At 31.0% G+C, this 23,200-nt stretch overlaps 1 protein-coding gene across 1 annotated transcript; it reads right to left on the bottom strand.

The window, feature by feature from the left end:
* Positions 1-2,386: 2,386 nt before the first annotated feature.
* On the bottom strand, positions 2,387-6,041 carry LOC123886727 (pollen receptor-like kinase 3). The gene is made up of 2 exons (XM_045936019.1): positions 4,032-6,041; positions 2,387-3,141 (listed from the first exon to the last, which is right to left on the bottom strand). The coding sequence occupies exons 1-2, from the start codon at positions 5,461-5,463 to the stop codon at positions 2,387-2,389; spliced, it is 2,187 nt and encodes a 728-aa protein (XP_045791975.1). The 5' UTR covers positions 5,464-6,041.
* Positions 6,042-23,200: the final 17,159 nt, after the last annotated feature.

Raw genomic sequence — 23,200 nt, 5'->3', positions numbered from 1 at the left:
TAATTATGTTTTTTGAATAAGCATATCCCTTATCCAAATTAGCTCTTGTGCTTCTAGTTAAAAAAGTTAAGCTCGCCAAATTAGCTCTTGCCTTCCATTTGAATCAACAAAACACGAAAAATTAATATTTACAGTTGTGCACAGAACGTATTCGATGAATAAAAGTTTATGCTCAAATGAGAAAATATAGTCCAAATAGTTATGTTTATTTGGATTCGAGTTTGAATGGCTTTAGGGATAACGAGAGCTCCTTTGTGCATTATTCCTATGGTAGTATTGGTCCCCTCTTTATGTTATATATACTCCATTTATGTTGAGATTCTTCCTCTTTATCATGGTCTTCATTTATGTTGGTTTGTTGGGACGTGTTGTATTGCTAATAAGATTCTCTTCGTGTGATTCAATTTGTTTTGGCGCCCTACATGTTTCCTTCGTGCACCTTTCTAATTTTTAATCTATCCTTCTGTTATTTAAGTAGCAGATATTATAAAAATGAGAAATTTGACACCACATGCAGTTCTTTACTTAAGTAGCGGACGTGTGAAATCTTGAAATTTTCAGTAAAGAACATTGTAAAATCTTTATTGAAAATTTCAAGATTTCGCACATCCGCTAATTAAGTAGAAGTAGAGAACTGCATGGGTGTCAAATTTCTCATTTTTATGACGTTCGCTACTTAAACAGCAGAAGGATAAAAATAGAAATTAGAAAGACACGCGATGAAACATGTAGCGCGCCAAAATAAACTTTCTTGATAATTTGGCTAATAGGTAACTTCTCTTTTACTAGTCCATTTAGTCTTGAAATTACTAATACTCAGAGCAATATGATTATTTACTACAATACAATAAGAACTATAAAAATGATAATATTTCACACATTTATTGTGCGTTTGATCTGCTAAAAAAAAAGGATTGGACATGACAACTTTTGCTGTATTGTGTTTGATTTTAAAATTGTTTCTGGTACTGGACAAATTGGCAGCCAAGGGACATGACAAAAATTGAAATTCTTGTCCTCCACAGAACCATGGGACAACTTTTTGTCCTCAGCACAAGTTGTCTAAAATACCAAAACAACCTTTTGTCCACCAAACATCGTGCAACACAAAGTTTGTTCAATATCTTAAACGTTTGTCCTATGCTGTTCTATCTTGTATTGTCCTGTACTGCTCTGTCCAGTATTTATATTTTGCAGATCAAACGGAAGGACGAGTCATTATTTACTAATGTCTAACATCCTGAGGAATGTTATTTGAAGGAAGAAAAAAAACAGGGTGTATTAGAAAAATGGAGAGTGCATATAGCAACTCCCTAATACTTTGAAAAGCCTGTCTATTGCAAATTTCCAATTTGTTGCAGGTGCAAAATTATACAACCGAGTTTTTTATGAATATGAAATAGAGGATGGAACTGCCAAAAATTAGTTTAAAGGATGTACACAAATATGTACTCCTTCCGACCTTAAGTAAAAGTTTTTTTTGCGAATTTCTTGAATAACTGATATATCTTATTTTTAATATAAGACAGATATATCAATTATTCAATAAATATAAAAAATGAATATTTACTTTTAATTACGGCCGGAGAAAGTATATACATCCAACAACCTTATAATCGTACCAATGTAGAACTCCAGTGCTACCTCAATATACATACAATGCATCAAAACTCAAAAATACATTTTTGAGATTATGTGTGTACCGGTATCAGACACCAACGCGTATAATTATATTAAATCATGTTGTTTTCTTAAATTATTATTGGTATTAACGTATTTGTGTCGCGTCGGTGTTTGTCCATGCTTTATGACACTAATTATGAAAATCAAAAGTGAAAAGTAACAAACAAGGAGCAATATCCTTATAACCTTTTTGTTTTTTATTTTCAACACTAAATGCATTTATTCCTGCCTTACTACCTGGTATGATTTGGTAAGTTGATTTTGATCTTCTGTTAGTATTTCTTTTTATTTTTTAGTTCAATAGTTCAGTAACGACTCACATACTATAAATGTGAAGAAGTAGGAAATTCGGAGTTCAAATCTCGACCCTTCAATAATGTCTCCGGATAGCTACCAACTGAACTACTTTACGGGACAAACTTTCATTAGTATTTCTATATAATGTTGGGATAAGAATTGTATGTTTTTAAGGTGATGCAATGCAACCAAAGAAACTTAGTAAATATCATTGAGATATTCTATATCAGTGACTAAAAAAATTTACACAAAATAACTAAAAAAAGAACACAGCATAAGAAAATTCTAAAACATCTACAAATCTTTGTCCTATAATTAAGATACCCCTAAACTTACCTGTACAATGTACATATATTACAATTTTCCACTAGATAGAAAATCTAACATAATTTTTATCTAACATAACTTATGCTACACCAAATTCAATATTATCCTTATTTCCAACACTACTTGTTCCATGTCTTCTTCTTGATTCATCACCAAAATGTCCTTGATTATCATATGCTTGAGAAGAATCTGCAAAACCATCTCTAAGAGATGGTAAAACTTCTATTGTTCTTGATTCTTGAACTTGTTCTTGAAAATGTACACCTTTTGTTTTAATACCTTCTATTCTTCTAATTGCTTCAAACATGTCTAATCTCTTTTGAGGATTACTTTCGGAACAAGCCGCACCGATATGAAGAAGGTTCTGCATTTCACTTAATGATTTTTTATTACTTGAAATTTCAGGATCAAGTAATTCAACTTCTCTTCCTTCAGAAATTGCTGATGCTACCCATTGTACTATATCGGTTCCGCCTTTACCGGTGTTAAGATACTGAGATGGAAATTTTCCGGTTAGTATTTCGAGTATGACTACTCCGAGACAGTATACGTCGCAACGAGGTGAAACTTTGTTGTTTTTTAATGCTTCTGGAGCTTTATAACCAAATAATGTTTGTGCATAACTTGAAGGGGGAACTAGATTGATGAAACCAAAGTCCATGAGAAATGGTTCATAATCTGGTCCAAGTAGAATATTGCTTGATTTTAAGTTTCCATGTGGTAGATCAGAAGAAGCAAGTTCTGTGTGAAGATAATGCATTCCTTTTGCAATTCCTTGTACAATCTTTAAACGTGTGTTCCAATCTAGTTCTGCATGTGATGGTCCTCTATCACCTGCAATTAGGAGTACAATATTAACATAAGTGCTTATAGTAGAAGTTTTTATCATATATGTATAGGTTATTTTGGTATCAAAAGATAAAACAAAGTGAAATTGTTTTCATATAAGATATAAGCTGTTTTAATAAGCTATTTCGGAGAGCTTATGAAAAGAAGCTGAAAATAACTTATAGACATATCATTTTATAAGCCCTCTCTAACAATCTCACAAGTGTTTTTGTCAGCAGATAAACTCAAATAAGCAATTTAAGTTAACCCTAAAGTCTTGTGACTTGTCTTTTATCATCAACTCACAAGAATCATGTCTTACTTGAGGCATGTTTGGTTTGAAAACATGCTACCTGCTTTAAATTTTCATATTCATTTTAAAAATGAAAATAGAAAATGTATTCTAAAACAAAGACTCTTTGTTGTTTTAAAGGATAGAGTTCAAATTCTCTCAGAAACAATTATACAACGGTCATTAGTGTCATTTTCATTAATTACACTTTTAGCACCCTAATTTTCACAAACTTGCGATTTTGGCACCTTAACTTTCATAATAACACTTTTGGCCCTCTAACTTTCACAAACTTGCGATTTTCATCCCCTGACCAAGTCAACGCACATATGTGGCAAGTGACTCACATGTCACGTCAGCATGTCTTGCCACATGGACAATGACTCACATGTCACGTCAGCAGATGTGGCAAGTCATGTTTGGTGTGGGCATGTGAGTCACTTGCCACATGTGCGTTGACTTGGTCAAAATCAGTGGGGGTCATCCTTTTGCAAAATGGGCTAAAGTTAAGGGGCCAAAATCATAAGTTTGTGAAAGTTAGGGGGACAAAATGCAATTTAGCCTTAATAATAATAAATAATTGATGCTTATGATGAAAATTTACCATGCAGCAAATAGAGAAGACTTCCTTTAGGAACATACTCAGAAATCACTAATTTCTCATCCTTTCTATAATGATAAGCCAAAGGAGTCAAAACATTCCAATGTTTAACCCTTCCAAGTCTTTTCATCTCAGCTTCAAAACCATCTTTTCCTAAACCATTCAACTCTCTAGTTCTTTTCACAACCACAGCCATACCATTAGACAAAACAGCTTTATAAGATGATCCAAACCCTCCATTTCCAAGCACTTCTGCAGAAGCTTTCATTAAATCAGGTAAACCAAACACACCCTTATCATCATTCATCATTATAAGCTCACCAATCCCTCCTTTACTACCATGAGATGAATGTCTTCTACTACCAGATGGTGTTTTTTTCACTACATTCATATCTTTTTTCACTTGATTAGTACTATTACTAATACTATTATTACCACTACTTACTTGAACTTCAACACTACCAATATCATTAGTACTTCCTTGTCGATTATTCGCACCGATTTCATCATCAAATTTAACTTTCTCTTTTTTTTTCTTTGATTTCATAATCAAGAATATTGCAAGTGAAATTAGTACTAAAATTGTTATAACAATACCAATAATCTGCAATGACCTATGCTTACTTTTATCAGTCACATTCATATAAACATTATCATTATTGTTCTTAAATTCTGGCATATTATTCATATTATGTGCTCCAATAGGATTTGTTTGTTCCATTGGTTTTCCACATATTGTACCGATTTTCTCGCCACATAAACCCGAATTCCCTTGAAAAGAACTTTGATTAAATCTCATCAAACCTTCGGGAACTTCACCTTCTAAATTATTGTTTGAAACATCAATTTTCACCAATGAAGGATTGTTGAAATTTGGAATGTTACCACTAAATTGATTATTTTCAAGATGTAATTCAACAAGGTGAGGAATCTCAGCTAATGATGATGGAATATCACCTGTGAATTCATTATTTGATAACCAAACTTTCTTCAATGATTTCATTCTTTGGAAATAGTCCCGAGGAATATTTCCCGAAAATTTATTTCCCGATAAATACATCGCTTTCAAGAAACCGATTCGATTCAATTCAGGAATCGAACCGGTGAAAGAATTATTCATAAGATTAATAGTTCTTAAACCTTTAAGTTCAAGCAATGCATCAACATCAATTTTTCCGAATAGTCCCATTCCACGGAGGCGTAGACCGGTTACTAAACCGTTGTAACAAACAACGCCTGCCCATTGATCGTCGTCGGTACAAGGAAAAGTGTTGGCAATCCAATTATCAAGTGCTTCTGAATTTGAAAATGAGTTTTTTAGGCTCAATAAAGCTTCTGCTTCTGACATTGAACATGTCATGGAAAAATTTATGATGATGTTGAAGATCAAGATGAAGAATTTTGGATGAAAAATTGCAGAAGCTATTATGGCCATTATTTTTCTGAAAATTTGTTGATTGTTTTGTTGGTAACTATGGAATGTGATTGTGAATTTTTTTTGGTCATTGGTAATTAGTTCTATTTTTTTCTTTTTTTTTTTCTTAGTTTTTTTTTTGACCTTCTGGATGCATGAGGTAGGTTTCTGTTGTGATAGTAAAAATTAAGATAGCCTCACAATGAGAGAACCTTCAATTTTTGGGGAGAGAGAATTTGATTTTGAGGTTGAACAAGTCAATAGGAATAAAAATCTGTTATAAACCTTTGGTGATAATTTAATTATAATCTATTATGTGTGTAAACTACTAACTAGTTTTGCTCGAATATAGGTTTTCCGTTGTAACTTCATAGTGCATGTACATGTAGTAAATAATCTCAATCGTTAATTTGATATGGACGGCTCAGACTATACATTTATCAAATCAGCGTTGAATAGTCTCATTCATTGGTTCAGATTGGTTGATTGAGGAGATCAATAACTAACATTACGGAGTTATTGCAGGAAATTTGATTCCGTTTTGTATTGTGTTTGAGGATATTTTGATTTTATTGGCACAAATAACTAGTATTGTGAAAATCTAACTCGATCGCACTAGTATTGATGAGATTTGAGAAACAACTTAATTTAATTGCTTATTTCATTATATACTTTTCATCTTTATAATATAAACATATTATTAAATGTTTTGGATTAAACTATGAGCTTCCTCTAAGATGAATTGTTCGGGAGAACCGGAGTTCGATCAGGATGGAAACAATTTTTTGTCAGACTTAATTTACCTCGTATTTCTCTATTAATATGAGAGCAGGTAAAACGCATTTGTTTAGTTAGCATAATGTAGTTCCTCCATTTGTTGAGTAATCTCCAAGTCACCAAGGAATCATTATTAATAACTTGGATGACAAGTTTTTTAGTCGCATAATCGCATTCTAAGTTCTAACTGCTGTTATGAAACTTAGCAAACAAATAATGAAAAATTGTGCAAGCATAGCAGAAAATGCAGTGGTAATAACATATCCTGCACAAACAGAAAGCGTGTGTGAATCGTGGTCTCCTCCGCCATACTGCTATCAGAAGTGCAACGCAAATGTAGCATTGTTCAAGAAACATAACTGCGTCGAAACTAATCTTTGAATCCAACGTGACCTTGCTTGTTTAACAACACTCGAGTACATATTCTTTAATAATAAAATCGTAGTAGTTAATAGAATCTTACGATCAAGTCATATTTAATGTGAGTAATACTAATGTCACATCATCTAACACACTTTCATCTATTGGAGGAGCTACGTCACTCTTTTTGGACTGCACTCAATGACTGCAGAGAATCCGGATCCAAAAGTTTTGGAAGTGTTCGACTTCTTAAATTACAGGTTCAATGCTATTAGTGGTATCTCCAATGCTGACATTTTTTCCATCCTTCGAATAGCACTCTCGAACATATGATTAAATCATGATTCAGTTTCTTTTTATCGAATTTAAAAATGGATAAAATTTACATGCATTGTTTTAGGTGCAGTTTTAGGTGCAGTTTTTACTTTTCCACTCACAAAGAGGTGATTTTTTGTGTTTTTTAATTTAAAAAACCACCTTTTTATGAGAGAAAAAGTAAAAATTGCACCTAAACCAATGCACGTAAGTTTTGTCCTTTAAAAATTAATCACTTATAGAGTAAAATAATTTTACTGTATTGTCTTTGTGAATTCTTCGGTATATATTTCATTTGGATATATTATATACACCTTTAAGATTAATAATTCTGATAAGTTAACAAGTAATGTTGATTAATTTTTAGATGCATCAGAATTATTCACCTCAATAGTATATCAGTACATGTCTAAATAAGTTGTGTACTAGAGTGTTCACTTATAATCTTTATTAATTATTAAAGTATTAGTTATTGTTATTATCAAAAAAAAAAGTATTAGTTATCGTTGTAAATGCATGAAATAATATAATAGTTTCAACTGTAAAAGAAAAATATAATAGTTTAACAATGATTTTATACACATTGTTTGCTTGCGAACAAATTGGAGGAAAAATTATTCTAAAATGAAAGTTAATATAAAATAAATATATAGAAACTATTAAGATATTGCTATAAAAATGAAAATAAAACTATTAAGATATATAATATGTTAATCATAAAACCCACTTGGGGTGTGCTCCTCTTGAGGTCTGAGGTTCCATTCTCTCTAGCGTCAATTTGGGTGGACTAATTTAAATTCTTCAAAAAAATATGTTAATCATAAATCCATTTTAAAATATTATCTTTATTAACATTTTGTTTCGAAAAATGCTTCTCTATCATTTCATCTTTGTCAAGAACAACATTATTTTAATCAAACGTTTGTCTTCAAGTGAACCATGCAATGCAAGTTGCAACTGTTGGCTACAGTTTGTCGGCCCACAAGTGGAAACAATGCAAGTGGCTACATTTTTCTGGCCCACCAGAAATAAGTGCCTATAGTACCATTCCCGTGAGGCTTCTTAAAATAATAATAACGTTTTTGTCGTGGAAATGATAATGTTTATTTTTTTTTTTTATTTTTAGCTTCCACGGATCACATTAGAATTAACCATGCTACTATGGATTATATAATACACTCTCCATTCTATATTATAAATAATAACAAATTCACACTTATTAAAAAACTAAAATATAATAATTTGAAATATGACTTTTAATGTTTCCTTTTAAAAAATGTTGATAGGAATATGTAAAAAAAAATATTGGTTATTAATTATAGAAAAAAAAAAAGAGAAAAAATAAATTAAATATAATTTACATTAAATTTTATGAACATAAATAAAAATAAACCTTAAAAATAATAAAGATTAGTTATTATTTCTTTTAATATAAAATAAAATAAAAAATTTGGCATAAATTGAAATGAATAGAGTAAATATCAATTAGAAGCCGGCCCTAGCTCTTTTGGGAAAAAAATTCTCCCTATCTTTCAAAGTTCATTTCTCCTTTGTCTCCTTTGTTCATGGGATTCGGGTGATTTTTAGTTATTTTAGTTTAGTATCATCCATTTACATCTTTTATTTTTAGGGTGTTGTTAACGAGTGCCCCCGGGGCACTCTTTAAGCATTCCATTTAAAGGAACTTTTTATTCAAAAAGTTAAACACTACAATTTTCAATGCGTTGACTTTACGCATTCCGATAAAAATTCTATAAAAAGCTTACTATTTAAGGGCTTAAAGAGTGCCCGGGGGCACTATTTAGCATTTGCCTTATTTTTAATATAAATAAGTGGTTTTCATATAGATTAAGATTTTTGTTTTTGTGTTTTTTTATTATGATTTTATCGTATGAGTGCGGCGTTGTGTTGTTCGTCATCTCGTACGACACTATTTGATTTCTTATATTGTTGTGGTGTTTGTTTGATTATTATTAAGAGATTGTTTCAATTAATTATAAATTTAATCAATGATATGGACATCAACATTGTAGATCCAAAGACATAGATATTCTGGTCACCTTAATTTTATCATATTATTTGTAGTAGGCATTTTGTCGTTGTATGCTATTAACTTGGATGTTTCTGAATATGTTCGCAAATTTAGCTTTTATATTTTTATCGATGTTCAATATGTGGTTGTATTTAATGTATTCTATCAATTTGAATGAATGAGTATCGTTTTATTTTTGTCAAAATCATTTTGAACCCTGGACATCGTGCTCCTTAACCTTTTACTCAACTAGCTTAACCAGTTGAGCTGTCCATCCCACCCCTATCTTTTAATTATTTAAATGGGTCTAATTACATAAATTTAAAAATAAGAGGACCAAAATTATAAAATTAGAAATCACAGACCAACCAACAATGAAGTGATCTAAGTGGTAAGTGTTTTGATTTCCTTAAGCATGTGATAAGGGGTTCGATTCCTAGCTCATGCATATAGAAAAAAAAATTGGTTGGGAGGAGAGAATCAACCTTGTGTATCCCACATATTTCCCGACAGAGATATGCAGCCGCTTTTCTGGGACCCGGATTCCGTGATGTCACTTTTTTGGTGCAGTCGTGCAGTCACGCTATTTGTAGTCGTGCGGTCAAGATCAGGTGGCTATGATTTAAAAACTGTATTTATTGACTGCGTTTGTTTAAAATGTCCTATCGTGATTAGTCTCAATAACATATCATATGATTTCCGATTTCTTTTTAAAAAAAATTATGGATGATCTAAACGATATAATCTTTTAATCTAACGGTTGATTTTGTAAAATTTGTATTCATTATAATAATATTGGGAATTTGTGCATCATAGAAGACTTGGTGAAGTCTTTCATGTTAGCCAAAACCTCCATTTCCCATTTTCTGGCATACATTAAAAAAAACGGCCTCCTCTTCCACATTAAGCCAACCGTTGATGCTTCTGACCAAGGGTGGATTGTGGGTGGATATGGGCGGGTTCTGGCCCAAAGTTGTCATTCGGTCTAAACCGCATAGTCAAAAAATAAGGCCCAATCCACCCGAAAAATGAAGAACGGTTTTCGCGGGTTCAGGTTTGCGGTTTAAGCGGGTTGTTTGGGAACAAATCCAAATTTTTTAGTTTAGATCCAGAAAATATGCAACCAGAGATGAGAGAATCATGAAGCAAACACAAAAGGAAAGTCTTAGAAACTCTAAATTGACATAAAAAGTGAGAAAAAAATATTAAAATCTCAAATAAAATTAAAAATATAACCTTTGATTTTAACGAAGTTAGACAAATAAGATGAAAAATGATCAAGTTTTGGGTTTCAAAATATTTCATGATTGTTTTAGTCTCTGTGGGTTTGAGGTGAAGTGAGAAAGAGTGAAGAGCAGGGACAGACATAGAGGGTGGCAAGCAGGGGCTGAGGCCCCTCCCTCATCCATATAATTATCATATTAATATATTGATAGATTAGTATAGTTATTGCTTAAAAAAAATGATTAGTATAGTTATCAACTTATCATATTCATACAATATTGTTGGATTAGTAAAAGCCTAATAGCCACCATCACTTTCAAATTACTACAAATTTAATTAATATTTTGATTATATATATTTATTATACTAGTTTGCTAAAGTCCAAATTTAAGATGAATTTATGAGATGAAGTTAGACGTTTACTATTAAGATAAACAATCTAATATTGTACTTATTATATTTTTTACTAAATGTAATATTGTATTTAATTATTTGTTATTGAATATATTTAACTATTATATATTTATTTCTTGTCCCGTTAATACAACTTAATTGATAGCTGTAGGCATTAACTTATGGAGGGATCGGGATTTAAATTAGCACTTAAGGTGTATGAATCTAATCACTAGACTATTTAACCAAAAAATAAATAATTTATTATTTTAATTTTTGGCCCCCCATTACATAAGTTTCTGGATCCGTCCCTGGTGAAGAGGACACGTTAGAAGAGCTTAGATTAGTGTTTTGATTTACTCATGCAGCGGATTTTGGGCACCGTCGATCTAGTTCTCTCTACTCGGATTCGCCCGTACCAACCTAGTCCAAATCGAATTTTTCAACCCGCTAACCCGCGGTCATTCAAAGCCACGCAAAACTCTAATTTTTAGGCGAATTTTATTGGGTTCAGACGAGTCTCAGTTTTTTGTCCAACCCTACTTCTGACCATACAAAAAGTTGTGGCATATGCTCTTTTGATAGCCACGATTTTAACCGTCGCCTATATATACTTTAGGCAACTGTTTATTGTTTCTGACCACGCAATAACAGTGTAGTCTAACCATATTTTAAAGCCACACATAATAACTATGGCCTAAAGATATACATAAATCACCAAATAATAAGCAACAAAGTAAAATATTAAGTGGCTATTTTAATTTCAAACTAAGAAAATAATAAATATAACAAAGAGAAGGACACTCGCAAATCATTCCCTCTCTTCTATGTGAATAAGCGTGTGTTTGGTTCTGCGGCGGAGAGAATTGATTTTGGCAGAATTGATTCTGTAAAATTGATTCTGGCCAAAATTGATTTTAAGCTGAAGTGGTTTATGTTTGAATATATTCATGAAAAAGTGAGTTGAACAAAAAATTTGAGTGTAAAAATCAATTCTAGAATCAGAAGCTACGATTTCTAGCTTCAAGTAGAATCAATTCTAGAGGCAGAATCAATTCTACTTTTGAGAAACCAAACAAGTCAGAATCAATTCTACACGTCCAGAATCAATTCTGGATGCTCCAGAATTGAAACCAAACATACACTAAGTAGAGTGTCCGAGTTCGAACTCCAACTCCTATATAAAATATATGATGTCCCTACCAACTGAATTAAGCCCACAGACTCCAACGATCATATTAATACAACCAAAAAAATATTTAATATTAATTTTACTAAGATAAAATATACGAGACGTGATAGGATGTATAATAGTTTTCACTAAAGGACAAGATATATAAACAGCACATGTTATTTGTGGCAATAATATTTGTGGTGGTTTGGTGGGTAATGTCAAAAATTAATAATGGTGGCTACTCAAACGAAATAGAGATTAAAATTGATGGTTCAAAAGACTATGATGTAGAGTTGATAAAATTTAATCTCAAATATTATATTTTACATTAATTTATATTAAAATAAATTTAAATTTTGAATGAATTTTGTTTATAAAATATCAGTACCGAACTAAACTGGGAATGTCAACGGGACACAGAATAAGCGGAAAATACTTTACACACAATTTTCCATCATTTAAAATGATCATGATTCCCGTCATCATTATCCGCTTCGAAGAGTATTGATTCTTCCTCTATAAAAAAAATTACTTATTCAAACTAGTTGTATTATTAATTCTACCACGGTTCTCGCGGGGATCCATCAACATTAAAAAAATTATCAAATTTCTATTATTTTCAATCAAACTAGTTGTAAAAAAAGTTTAATCATAAAACAAATATAAAATAAAAACATTATTTAGTCTTGTGAGTTGTGACAACAATAAACATCAATAAAAATAAATTTATGCACACATTGTGTGAAAATATAAATAGATATAACATATATATATATATATATATATATATATATATATATAAAGATATAACATATAAAATACTTTTTTTTTTACAGAAACATATAAAATAGTTAAATATACACGTACAAAGATTATTTTAATAAAGTGTTCAGGAACAGAGTCTCCACATGCATGACGGGAATACAATTTCATTCTCATCTCTAAATCTCCTTCGGATGGATTTTTTTCTCCTTCCCCATCTGCCCAGAGAAACATTCTTCGTCTTTCGGTCTTCAAACGGGAAAAATCCCACGGGAATCTCTATTCACAGATCTAATTAACATCTCTAAACTAAACTCTAAAATATGAGTTTTCTAACTGAGTGGGACACATTAAAATTATTGCCCATATCCAAAAAAGAAAAATTACTCAAAAAATTATCCTTTTTAACCTCAAAATTACAATTTTTTGGCCAATTTTAAATTTGAACATGGCATACAAAAAAAAATTGATTTTTTAAATATCAATTTTGGGACAAAAAATCAATATTTGTTGAGACATTTAAATAACTATAATCAACTTAAATGGAGTTGCATCATCAAATTATATGTCATATCATATAAAATATATAACATATCACTATTTTTAAGTTAAAATAATGAGAAATTAAAATTGAGTAATTTTAAAATAGGAGATTAATTTTGTTAGTGGATGAAAATAGTAGTAGAATCAAAGTATTAAATGCACATACTACCAGATCTAATGCGCTTAATGTTAATAATTTTGTGGCCATATATTAATTTTGTATTAACGCTTCAGTTTTTAGGTGGTCCAAAATTTTATTACTAAAATAAATGGATATTAATGGCCATGAGAGAAAATTTTTGATAATTATATTGCAATACGATGTATCGCTATTTAGCAATAGATATGATCCTAGGATAAGATGCCAGTATGCCACTACATCATTTATTGCCTCTGACAACAGGTGAAAATTGTTGCCAGAACCATGAAAACCGTTGCCTAAAAGAATAGAGGACATTTTTCAAGTGTCTTTTATGCAAGTGTTGCCTACTGTTTAAGGGGACGTTTTTTCTCATTCTCTGGGCACACTTTTTTATAAGCTGATAAAAGGGATTTGGATTTGAGGATGAATTTTTAGTTTTATATATATATTTTTTTTTTGAATAAGCGTTATGTTAATTTTTGTAACCAAAAAAAGTGTCACGTTAAATAATTAGTTTTTTTTGTTAATAGACGAAAATGACAAAACTTTTGAAAATTTACACACACAAAGTGGAGTGGTCAGGATTCGAATCCCGGTCATGATGTCCGACACTAACAATTTCAGCATTTGTGTCGGTTGAGTTAGAATTTGTAGACGTTAAATAATTAGTTCTAATTTGACATCTAAATATAAATAATAATAATAATAATAAAATTTATAATGTTTGGAGGGAAGTTTTTTTTTGTGAAAAAGTTTGGAGGAAACAAAAATTTGGTGTTGTTCAATTCTTATGCAACAATGAAAAAAATAAAACACTGCAACCAAGTATTGCCAAAGAAACATATGGTGATGCATTAAAAACGTCCCCAGAAATATCTTCGGGGACAGTTAACAATTTGTTGCCAAAAAAATAATGGAGTAACGCTCTAAAAATGTCCCTAAAAGTAGTAGTTTAGAGGACATTTATAAGGGGGGAAAATATCTACATGAACCATTAAAATTTAGATTCAATTTGGTCACACACACATAATAACACATATCATTTAATTATTTTAAAATACACATTATTTAATTATTTTCTCTTTCTACATTTTTCTCAATTATGTGTGTGTGACCAAATTGGGTCTAAATTTCAATGGTCCATACAAGTATTTCTCTATAAGGGGGTGTTTGTTTCAAGGTTAGGAATAATATTCCTGAGAATATATGGGTTGGAATAAATATACCCATGTTTGTTACAAGGTTGACATGAAATTATTCCTGGATATGAAGTTTCCTTGGAATAAAATAACTTCCAATAACTTCTCTTATTCCCATGATTTTATTCCCAAGGAAATGGGTGGGAAAGAAAAGTTCCCATGAAAATGGGAATACATTTTAAATAACTTCCAATAACTTCTCTTTTACCCACTTTTATCAATAATTCCTAGGAATGTAGTTAATATGAACCAAACATGTTTTTTCTAAAATACCTGGGAATAAAGTTCCCATTATTATTTCCTGGGAATATGATTTCTGGGAGTAAAATTAACAACCTTGAAACAAACGCCCCCTAAGGGGTTGCGAAAACATTGTTGGCAACATCCATAAACCATTGCCTAAGGCAACTTTTAGGCAACAATTTTATGTGTCTAAAAAAGTGTTGCTAGTATGGGGGTAAAAATTTGATTTAGAAAATTTGTAAAAGTATAAAAAATATTGAGATAAAGCTGGTAAGTTTAGTTTAGTAGTTAAAAATTTAGGTAATATTATAGAGATCGTAGGTTCGATTTTCAGCTTCATTGTAAATTAAAAAAAATCTGCACAAAATCTGCTTCTGAGCCTCAAGTTCAAAGCTTCGCACAGAACTCAATTTGGATCAATAATTCACCAAACTGGTACCTAAACGACCGCAATCGAGTTAGTTTTCCACAGAATCAAACTCCACTAAATTTGGAGTTACAGAGAGAGATTAGTTACCGTTTTAGTGAAGGTATGTCCAATTACTAATTCTGCAGAAATCTATTTGTGACCTTCAAATTCAACATCGTCTACCGAACGCATCGTAACTCCAAATTCGACGAAATTGAAATACCAACAAGGATAATTTCGTTATCTTTCCATACATAATCGTAAAGTCCCGCATAATAATCGTGATAAGCGCAATATATGAAGATCGTGTAGCAAATTAATTAGGTGGATCGTGTAGTACTAATCTACTATGCTAAAACTTATCAGACCAACTTTTTTCACGTCTCTATATATTTTCATTTCAGCAGTCAAATAAACTTCATATATCTCATCACTCTTACATGTTAGAGACACTTGCATGTGCCCTCCTCAAAATGGAATGTCTCCATTCATAATTGTCAAATATCGTATATCTTGGAGACTTGTTTAAGTTATTAGGGTAATCTTTCAGTAAAATCAACCCATTTTTTTATTTTTTATTTTATGATAAAATCAACCGATATTAGATTTTAGATAGTGAATTAATTGCTAGGAAAAATAAAATATATAATTTAATTTTCTAGTAAAAAACATATACAATTTGATTTTTCTATCAAAAAAATATATACAATTTGATTTTCACGAGTATATATTACAAAATTATTGTGCTCTTTAAACATTTATAAATTTCGGAAAATTATATGCAACAAAAATCTATCGAAAAGCAATTTTTTAAGACGAATATTTCGAAAGAATTCGAGTTCAAATTATGATAAAAATAATTTTTAGTTAGATTTTAGTTATCTTGTAGTAAAACCACTAGATCCTTTTATCTTAAAGTCACTAAGCTTGGTCTAGTGGTGAGGAGTTTAGATAGTATGTTGTAGGTCCTGGGTTCGATTCTCAGCTCATTGTAAACAAAAAAAAAATCATTTTCTCTTGAAAATCAGAAGATTAAACCACAATTATTTGAATAATATGATAGAGATCCTGAATTCGGCTCCATTAACACAAAAAATTTAAGAAAAGTATAGAAATAGAAAAAGCATCTTGTCTTCTAGTCTAGTCTAGAAATAGAAATAGTAGCCTAATTAAATTTTGTCCTTTGTGGTTTGCAAGTAGTATTAGTATTATTATTATTGCTTTTCGATAGAACTTTGAATGCAAAATCCAAATTTGCGTAAATAAATTACATGATACGGAATCACGACTCAACACGCGTCACAAGATTACGTGATTCACACGCTTCAAATGGAGCCCTCGTACGCGTTTAGATGTCGGCACGGAAACATCACTCCTTCTTTTCAAACGAACACTCCTCATTTTTATTATGTTTTATTTTGAAGTTTAATTTCAATGCACGGTCGATATAAAATTATTTTACATATGTATCTAATATTATGTTGATATATTATTTAATGAATGTTATACGTCATGTGTATATAAATATAATACATGATGTGTTAGCATTATTGGATGCATATGCAAAATAATTTTACATTGATGGTATATATATAAATATATTAAATTTCTTATTCCTTATTTTGGGATAATATTCTAAGAGAAATGGAAAATCACTAACAATGTAAATTTATTTTACACTATTATTTAATATCAATTATGTATTTTGCCAAATTACTCTACTACACCTCCACTTTAATGATATGTTGTAAAATAATAATTTATTTCTATTGGACTTTCTTTTACAAATATTTTACTCTGACGTAGCGTATCCATTAAACTCATATTTTAATTATTTGAGAAAAAAGAATATATATTAGTTATGTAAAATAATTTTAAACTATGAACCAATACCAATTATGTATTCTATCAAATTACCCTCATTTATCCAACTTTCTTGATATTACATTGAAGATTGTTTCATTCTTATGGGTTGTCAGTATAAGATTAATTTACAATGGCAGGACATACCGTTTATGAAATGGAAGAAATAATCACAAGAAAGAGGGTTTGAATTGTGACCCTTTTTTTAAAAATTAATCTTGCATTCTACAAAATTGATCTCAAGTGTATATTTGGGTAAATGTTAGTGAATTATATAACAGCTTGGTCTGAGAACGTTCTTTACTATAAAATAGATTATTCCGAGAACGTTCTCTACTGCGTGAGAATTCAAATTAAATATAATGAAGTGCTTTGTGTGATGTGTGTTTACAGTAAATAAAAGAGAATAAGGAAGATAAACAACACACAAACAATTATCCTGGTTCACCCCCTAATAGTATGGGTTACTTCAGTCCTCACGCTCCTATGAGATTATCCACTATGAGATACTACCGATCTCAAATTACATTTCTTCCTTGATCTAGTCCAAGATCATAATCTTCCAAGCTTCACTCGCTTTATCTACCTAAGTCCTCCAGACTTTATAAGGTGTCACTCAGTCAATAGTTACGTATTGACTTGAGCCAATTTTTTACAAAGATGATGATTTGGATCTTCAAGCTTTTACAAAACTCAAACAATTGAGAAGCTTGTTACAATGGAAAAAACTCTCAGTTCACTCAAATGATATACTGATCATAGAATTGAGATTACAATGCTTGGAGTGAAAGAGATAGAATAAAGAGACAAATATACAATCACTTAAAGGTGGGTTATGTGAAAAATGGTCTCTTGAAGTATTTGCTTTTAGAAACTCAAAGGTTAGTTTGAGAAGCAAATAAAAACACTCTAAACTTAGAAGTATCGATGAGAATGTAGATCTTGAGTGTGAGTGATAAAAGAAGAGTTTTATGACTTGTACACAAAAACAAGTGATTGATGATTTGTAGCTTCAACTCTTGCTCTTCAAAGGCAACCAATGTTTTCTATTTATAGTTGAGGTTGTGTCTTCAGTTCCTTGGTCCCAAAGGAAGTCTCTAACGGCTAGTTTTTTCAAATAAGACAGCTCATGATGATTTGTTGAAGAGATAAATGCTGACTATTCTTTCTCATAATGTTCTCCAGACAATTCTTCAAATTTTCAAACAAAAGAGCCAATATTGACAGCTTGCAGTGAGTTGTAGATAGTTGTCCCTTGCTTTTCCACCAAGTATAGCCATTACAAATCATTTAAACACGTTTTGGCCAGCTGTAGATGAGTTTGCATCTTCAAATGTAAAGGACAGTCATTCTCAGCATCGTTCTCGGAGTGTTCTCCAGAATGGGTAACATATGACTTTGTTCTTTTGGAGCAGATTTGATGCATGACAGAAACCAGCTATAATATGTAAAGGAAGTAGTTGTATTGTCCTTCTTGGAACTGTTCATGATGTACTTTCCAAGTACATCCTTCTTGAACAAAATAAAAACACATGGGGAATGTTCATACAATATCATTTTGAAAGTACATGACAATTAATAGTTAAAGTCCTGTTGTTTCATTCTCATTGGTCCTTGAAAAATCTGTCTAAGCACATTTGAGACAACTTATGTGATATTGCATTGAATATTTCTGCTTGTGCACATGCTTGATCCTTAACCATAACCATTGGGGAAAGTCTTCTTTACACAAATATTTCTTACCTTAAATGATCTTGATATTGTTGAGATTCCGTGAGTTAATTCCCATGATAAAGTGCTTCTTTGTCTTGAACAGTGTTGACTTAAAGAAATAAGTGATTTTGCTATGAAGCTCATTCTTGGAGAGAATGAAGCATGAACTATAGAATGTTCTCAGAGCATTCTTGAAACAACATTCAAGATTTTCTTCAATGAGTGAGACACGTGATCTTGATCAATTAACTTGAAATATTGTTGCTGCAAAACTTCACATAATATTCCTCTTTGATGTTTTGCACACATGGTTGCTTGTTTATTGAGTATCTTTAAGATTCTTCAGTGGAGGCGTGAGAGTACTCATCATTGAGAATGATTAAAACTTTTATTCCTTTTGCATAAGCTCCTTTGAAAAACTCATGGACCATCATTCTCAAACGTTGTCATCTTGAGAAGCTTTGGTAAAATGATACTTTGAGTAGGTTTTGAAGATCCTCAATGAATGCATCATTTTTATTAATGTTAATTGTAGTAGTAAATCCTCAAAGCATATAACTCAAAAACTTATTGTAAGCCTTGTCACATAATATCAATATATTATTGAGTAGCTTGTGATGCAGGTTTTTCCATCCTGATTCTTCAACTATGAACCTCAAATTCTTCCTTGATTATTCAATACTTGTTGTGAACCTTGTAGTGATGAGGAAGACAATTAACCATGAAGCTCACTTTCTTGCTTGATCCTTCGATGAATCTTTTTATGATTTCAAAACAACAATCTTTAAAAAACTTCTTGAAGCTTGTGATACTACTGTTGTAATTATCTGATAATACTCCAATTCTTTCATTATTTGAGTATATAAATGCACTTTTATTAATATTTTTAATTAAAAACAAAGAAATTCATCATAAACTTCATACAAATCCAAAAATTCATCATCATCACCAACATTGTTTCTACAAATGCTTCAACAACACTAAAAAAAACTCATTCACCTAAGCTCTCTTTGCTTCTTTCCCTCTGTCACTTGAAGAATTGCAACCCATAAATTGAAATGGATAGTTAATGGAATTGTAAAAATGAAGAGATGGAATTGGACAATTACTTACCTGTTTGTTTCTGGCAAAGATTGAGAGTCATGGTTCTGCAATTGAAGAGTGAATGAGTTAATTGAGGTGCGAATTGATGAATTGATACAATAATACGTAAGTATCAATTATCAAATTCTCTGCTAGATTGTCTTTGTAATAACTTTCTCATCATTGCATGTCTGTATTTCTCTTCTCACATTCTCAATGCATATCAGCTTACATCTGTTGTCTTCCTCTATTTTTTTCTCTACAAGTATTGCAAATCATTGGTCATCCATAGTTTTCTCTCATAAAACTTATTGATGTAAACACAATTATTAATAGTTTTGTATTTACATTTAGAAATGCATGTAAGAATTGTTTTGTATGAGAATTTAGATGTTAAAAAAATATTTTAATATATTTTTTAGAATTCAATTTTTTTATACTATTTATTAATTAGAGCCCAAATTAAAGATTCGCTATTAAGCCACCAAAATCTTAGAAACAACCATATATGGCTTTGAAGAGAACAAACAAGTTACTCTAGTGTTGCAATAGAGATGGTATCTGCAAACACTCTAACGTTTAAATTAATCGGTAATCAAAGAAGATGAAGTTAGAGGTAATGAGTTGCTTACATTTCCTAGAGAATCTTCAACTCCAAGGCCTATCAGATGTGTGGAAAGTATGGACAAAATCACTACATTACGAGGACAAGCATATTGTTGGCAAATAAATTCATAACGTCAATGTGTGATAGAGGCATAGAGCACAAGACTTTTATGATGTTCATGACTTCTATGGTCAAGAAGGATGTATAGAGATGAAGGAGCTAATCATAGAGAATTCCTAAAAGTTTTTAGCAGTAGTTAAAGGATTGACTTTGGAGAGAAGATGGGTTATCAATAAAAAAATATTTTTTGGTACATGGGTTATCAATAAATTTAATTCTTAAAGCGGAAGTAATTCTCAACCAACAGACTTTTATGAAATTAACTTTTAAATTCGATATTGATTTGAATAACAACATATTAGCTTTAATTGCACGAATGTTCGTCCAGCTCTTCTCAACAAAAATCATAGTATTATCAGCAAATTGAAGATGAGTCACCCTAAACAACAAATCTCACCCGACAAGGAAACTTGTAAACAAAGTAGCTTGCATTTAAGCATTCATCGCTCTTTTTTTTTTATTATTATTTTTTTTTTTTGGGCAAGGTTTGGCCCCCCCATTTGTACTTTTTTTCTTCTTTTTTTTATATATATTATTACGAGCACTTGACTGAGGATTAGAGGTACAAGGGGTGCCAACATAGTTGTGATGTCTTATATTCTCTTTGATGTCATTATGCTCTTAGTTCACCTAAAAAAAAAAGTCCTTCGGCTGCAATAAGAAATAAAAAAATGACAAATGGTCTTCTTGTCTCAAACCCTTCTCAAAATAGAACTCTTAACTAGGACTACAGTTGACTAACACCGATGTTGAAGCTGAACAAATACATTCAGAGATCCATTTCAACGGAAAATTCATCTTATGTATAATAGAGAGTAAGTAACTCCATTCCACTGAATCATAGTCTTTTCTCAAAATCCACTTTTCACATAAGCAAAATTTTCATTTTACTTTTAGCTTCATTTACTATCTCATTATTAGCAATCAATAAATATTCCATCTAAAATCTGACGGCCTTGCACAAATGTCGATTGGTTAGCCGAACATACGCTACCAATGACCTTACTAAGTCGGTTAGCTAATAACTTGGTCAACACTTTTTTTTTCTTTTAATAATAATAATAATAATAATAATAATAATAATAAAAGAATGGTACTACTACTTAGTCAACGCCTTATAAATATATCCTACCAGCGAAATAGGTCTATAATCCGACAACTTCTAAGACACCTCCACTTTAGGGATAAGAACAATGAATGTACAATTCACACATTTAACCAACCGACCATTGTTGTGAAACTCATGAAAGAATCTCAAGAAATCAACTTTCAGATTATGCCAAAACTCTTAAAATAAAATTAAAGTTAACACCATCCAGACCCGAACTTTTGAAGCTATCACAATCCCACATTGTTTGTCTAATTTCCACCTCACAAAAAGTTGCCACCAACATGTTAGCTCCAGCATCACTGATAGATTTAAACTCGAGATTCTCCACATCAGTACAACTAATTCTTGAAGATTTAAAATAGTTAGATAAATGATCAAAAATAACCGTCTGAATGTCTTGAACCCTCTTCAACTTATTCAATGGTCACATCAATTCAATATAATTGAACTAACATTCACATTCTATATTTTTAGTTTACTTAAAAAAAAGACTCTTTTTTATTTCTTTACAAATACAATATCCATATTATTTTTACAGCGGAAAATTACAATTTTTTTCTCATGTTATATCAACAATTATAGGAGTAATAGTTATGAAAAAGTAACACTCAAGTTTTACAAATTTACATATACAACAATTTTTCTAAATATCAATGAAATTTGTTAGAAGTCTTCCACGAGTAAAGAAGTAGAGGACGGAGAGAGTAAACAAGTACATTATTAAATTTTTGTATTTTTAATACAATAATTCTATTTTTAAATTCCTATTTGTCCTTAAATCATCTTCAATAGTAGTATCGATTTCGATAATAAGTGATACTTATTATTATTGGAGCAAAATATATTTGAATACGTAATAATACTTATGCACCTATGACTTAATTAAGTATTCAAAACTTGATTGTTCCATTGTAGATGTTCTTAAGATAGAATAGCAAGACCCAAATGAAAATTACACGCAGTTACAGCAGGACGTTGTAGTCAATCACAACCATCCAATTTATAAATCAACGTTCGATATCTTTTCGGATGAAAAGATATCGATATAGGTTTTAATTTCAGCCGTTCGATCAAAAATTAACGATTAAGATTAAAATCAATGTAAAATTACGGGATAAATGGGTCTGGTGCAATCGTGTTTTCGTCCAATCGTTTTATAGCCGTCCGATCACGATCGGACTGTTTAAACAAATGTAGTCAATAAATACTTTTTAAATCATAACCGTCTGATTTTGATCAAACGACTATAAATAATCTGACTGCACGACTGCATCGAAAATCCAACTTCACCGAATCCGGGTCAAAAATTACGTGTAATTATTACCGTAGTGGATCCGGATCCAACACAAGAAGATCCATTTTCTATACAAATTTTATAGAGTAGTGAGGAATCTTCATCATAAATATATTATCAGAAAAGTGTTAACACCAGTTTCCAATTTTGGGTTAAGCAATAGTCCATTTCTCATTTAAAACACTTGTTTTTCTCGTGTGCTCATGTGCTGGAGACTTTCCACTGTCCAAACAGGACATAGTACTCTACTCTTTGAACCCCACTTTTGCTTTGCCTACTATCTAACTTACACATTAAAAACACGTGCTTCAACCAAAAAATAATATTCTAACATCACACATGAATAGTTTATTAATATATGCAAGAAAATTTTTATTAAAAAAATAAATAATTA

This window comes from Trifolium pratense, linkage group LG5 (genome assembly GCF_020283565.1).
Source record: "Trifolium pratense cultivar HEN17-A07 linkage group LG5, ARS_RC_1.1, whole genome shotgun sequence".
Taxonomy (NCBI): Eukaryota; Viridiplantae; Streptophyta; class Magnoliopsida; order Fabales; family Fabaceae; genus Trifolium; species Trifolium pratense.
Note: the sequence above shows the minus strand (reverse complement) of the source record. Positions and strands in the feature narration are given on the sequence as shown.

Bases quoted from the DNA above. Each gene is read 5' to 3' on its own strand.
- LOC123886727 (XM_045936019.1), bottom strand. From the start codon at position 5,463: ATGGCCATAATAGCTTCTGCAATTTTTCATCCAAAATTCTTCATCTTG. The intron at 3,142-4,031 runs GTAAATTTTCAT...TCCTAATTGCAG, and splicing joins TCTTCTCTATTTGCTGCATG to GTGATAGAGGACCATCACAT.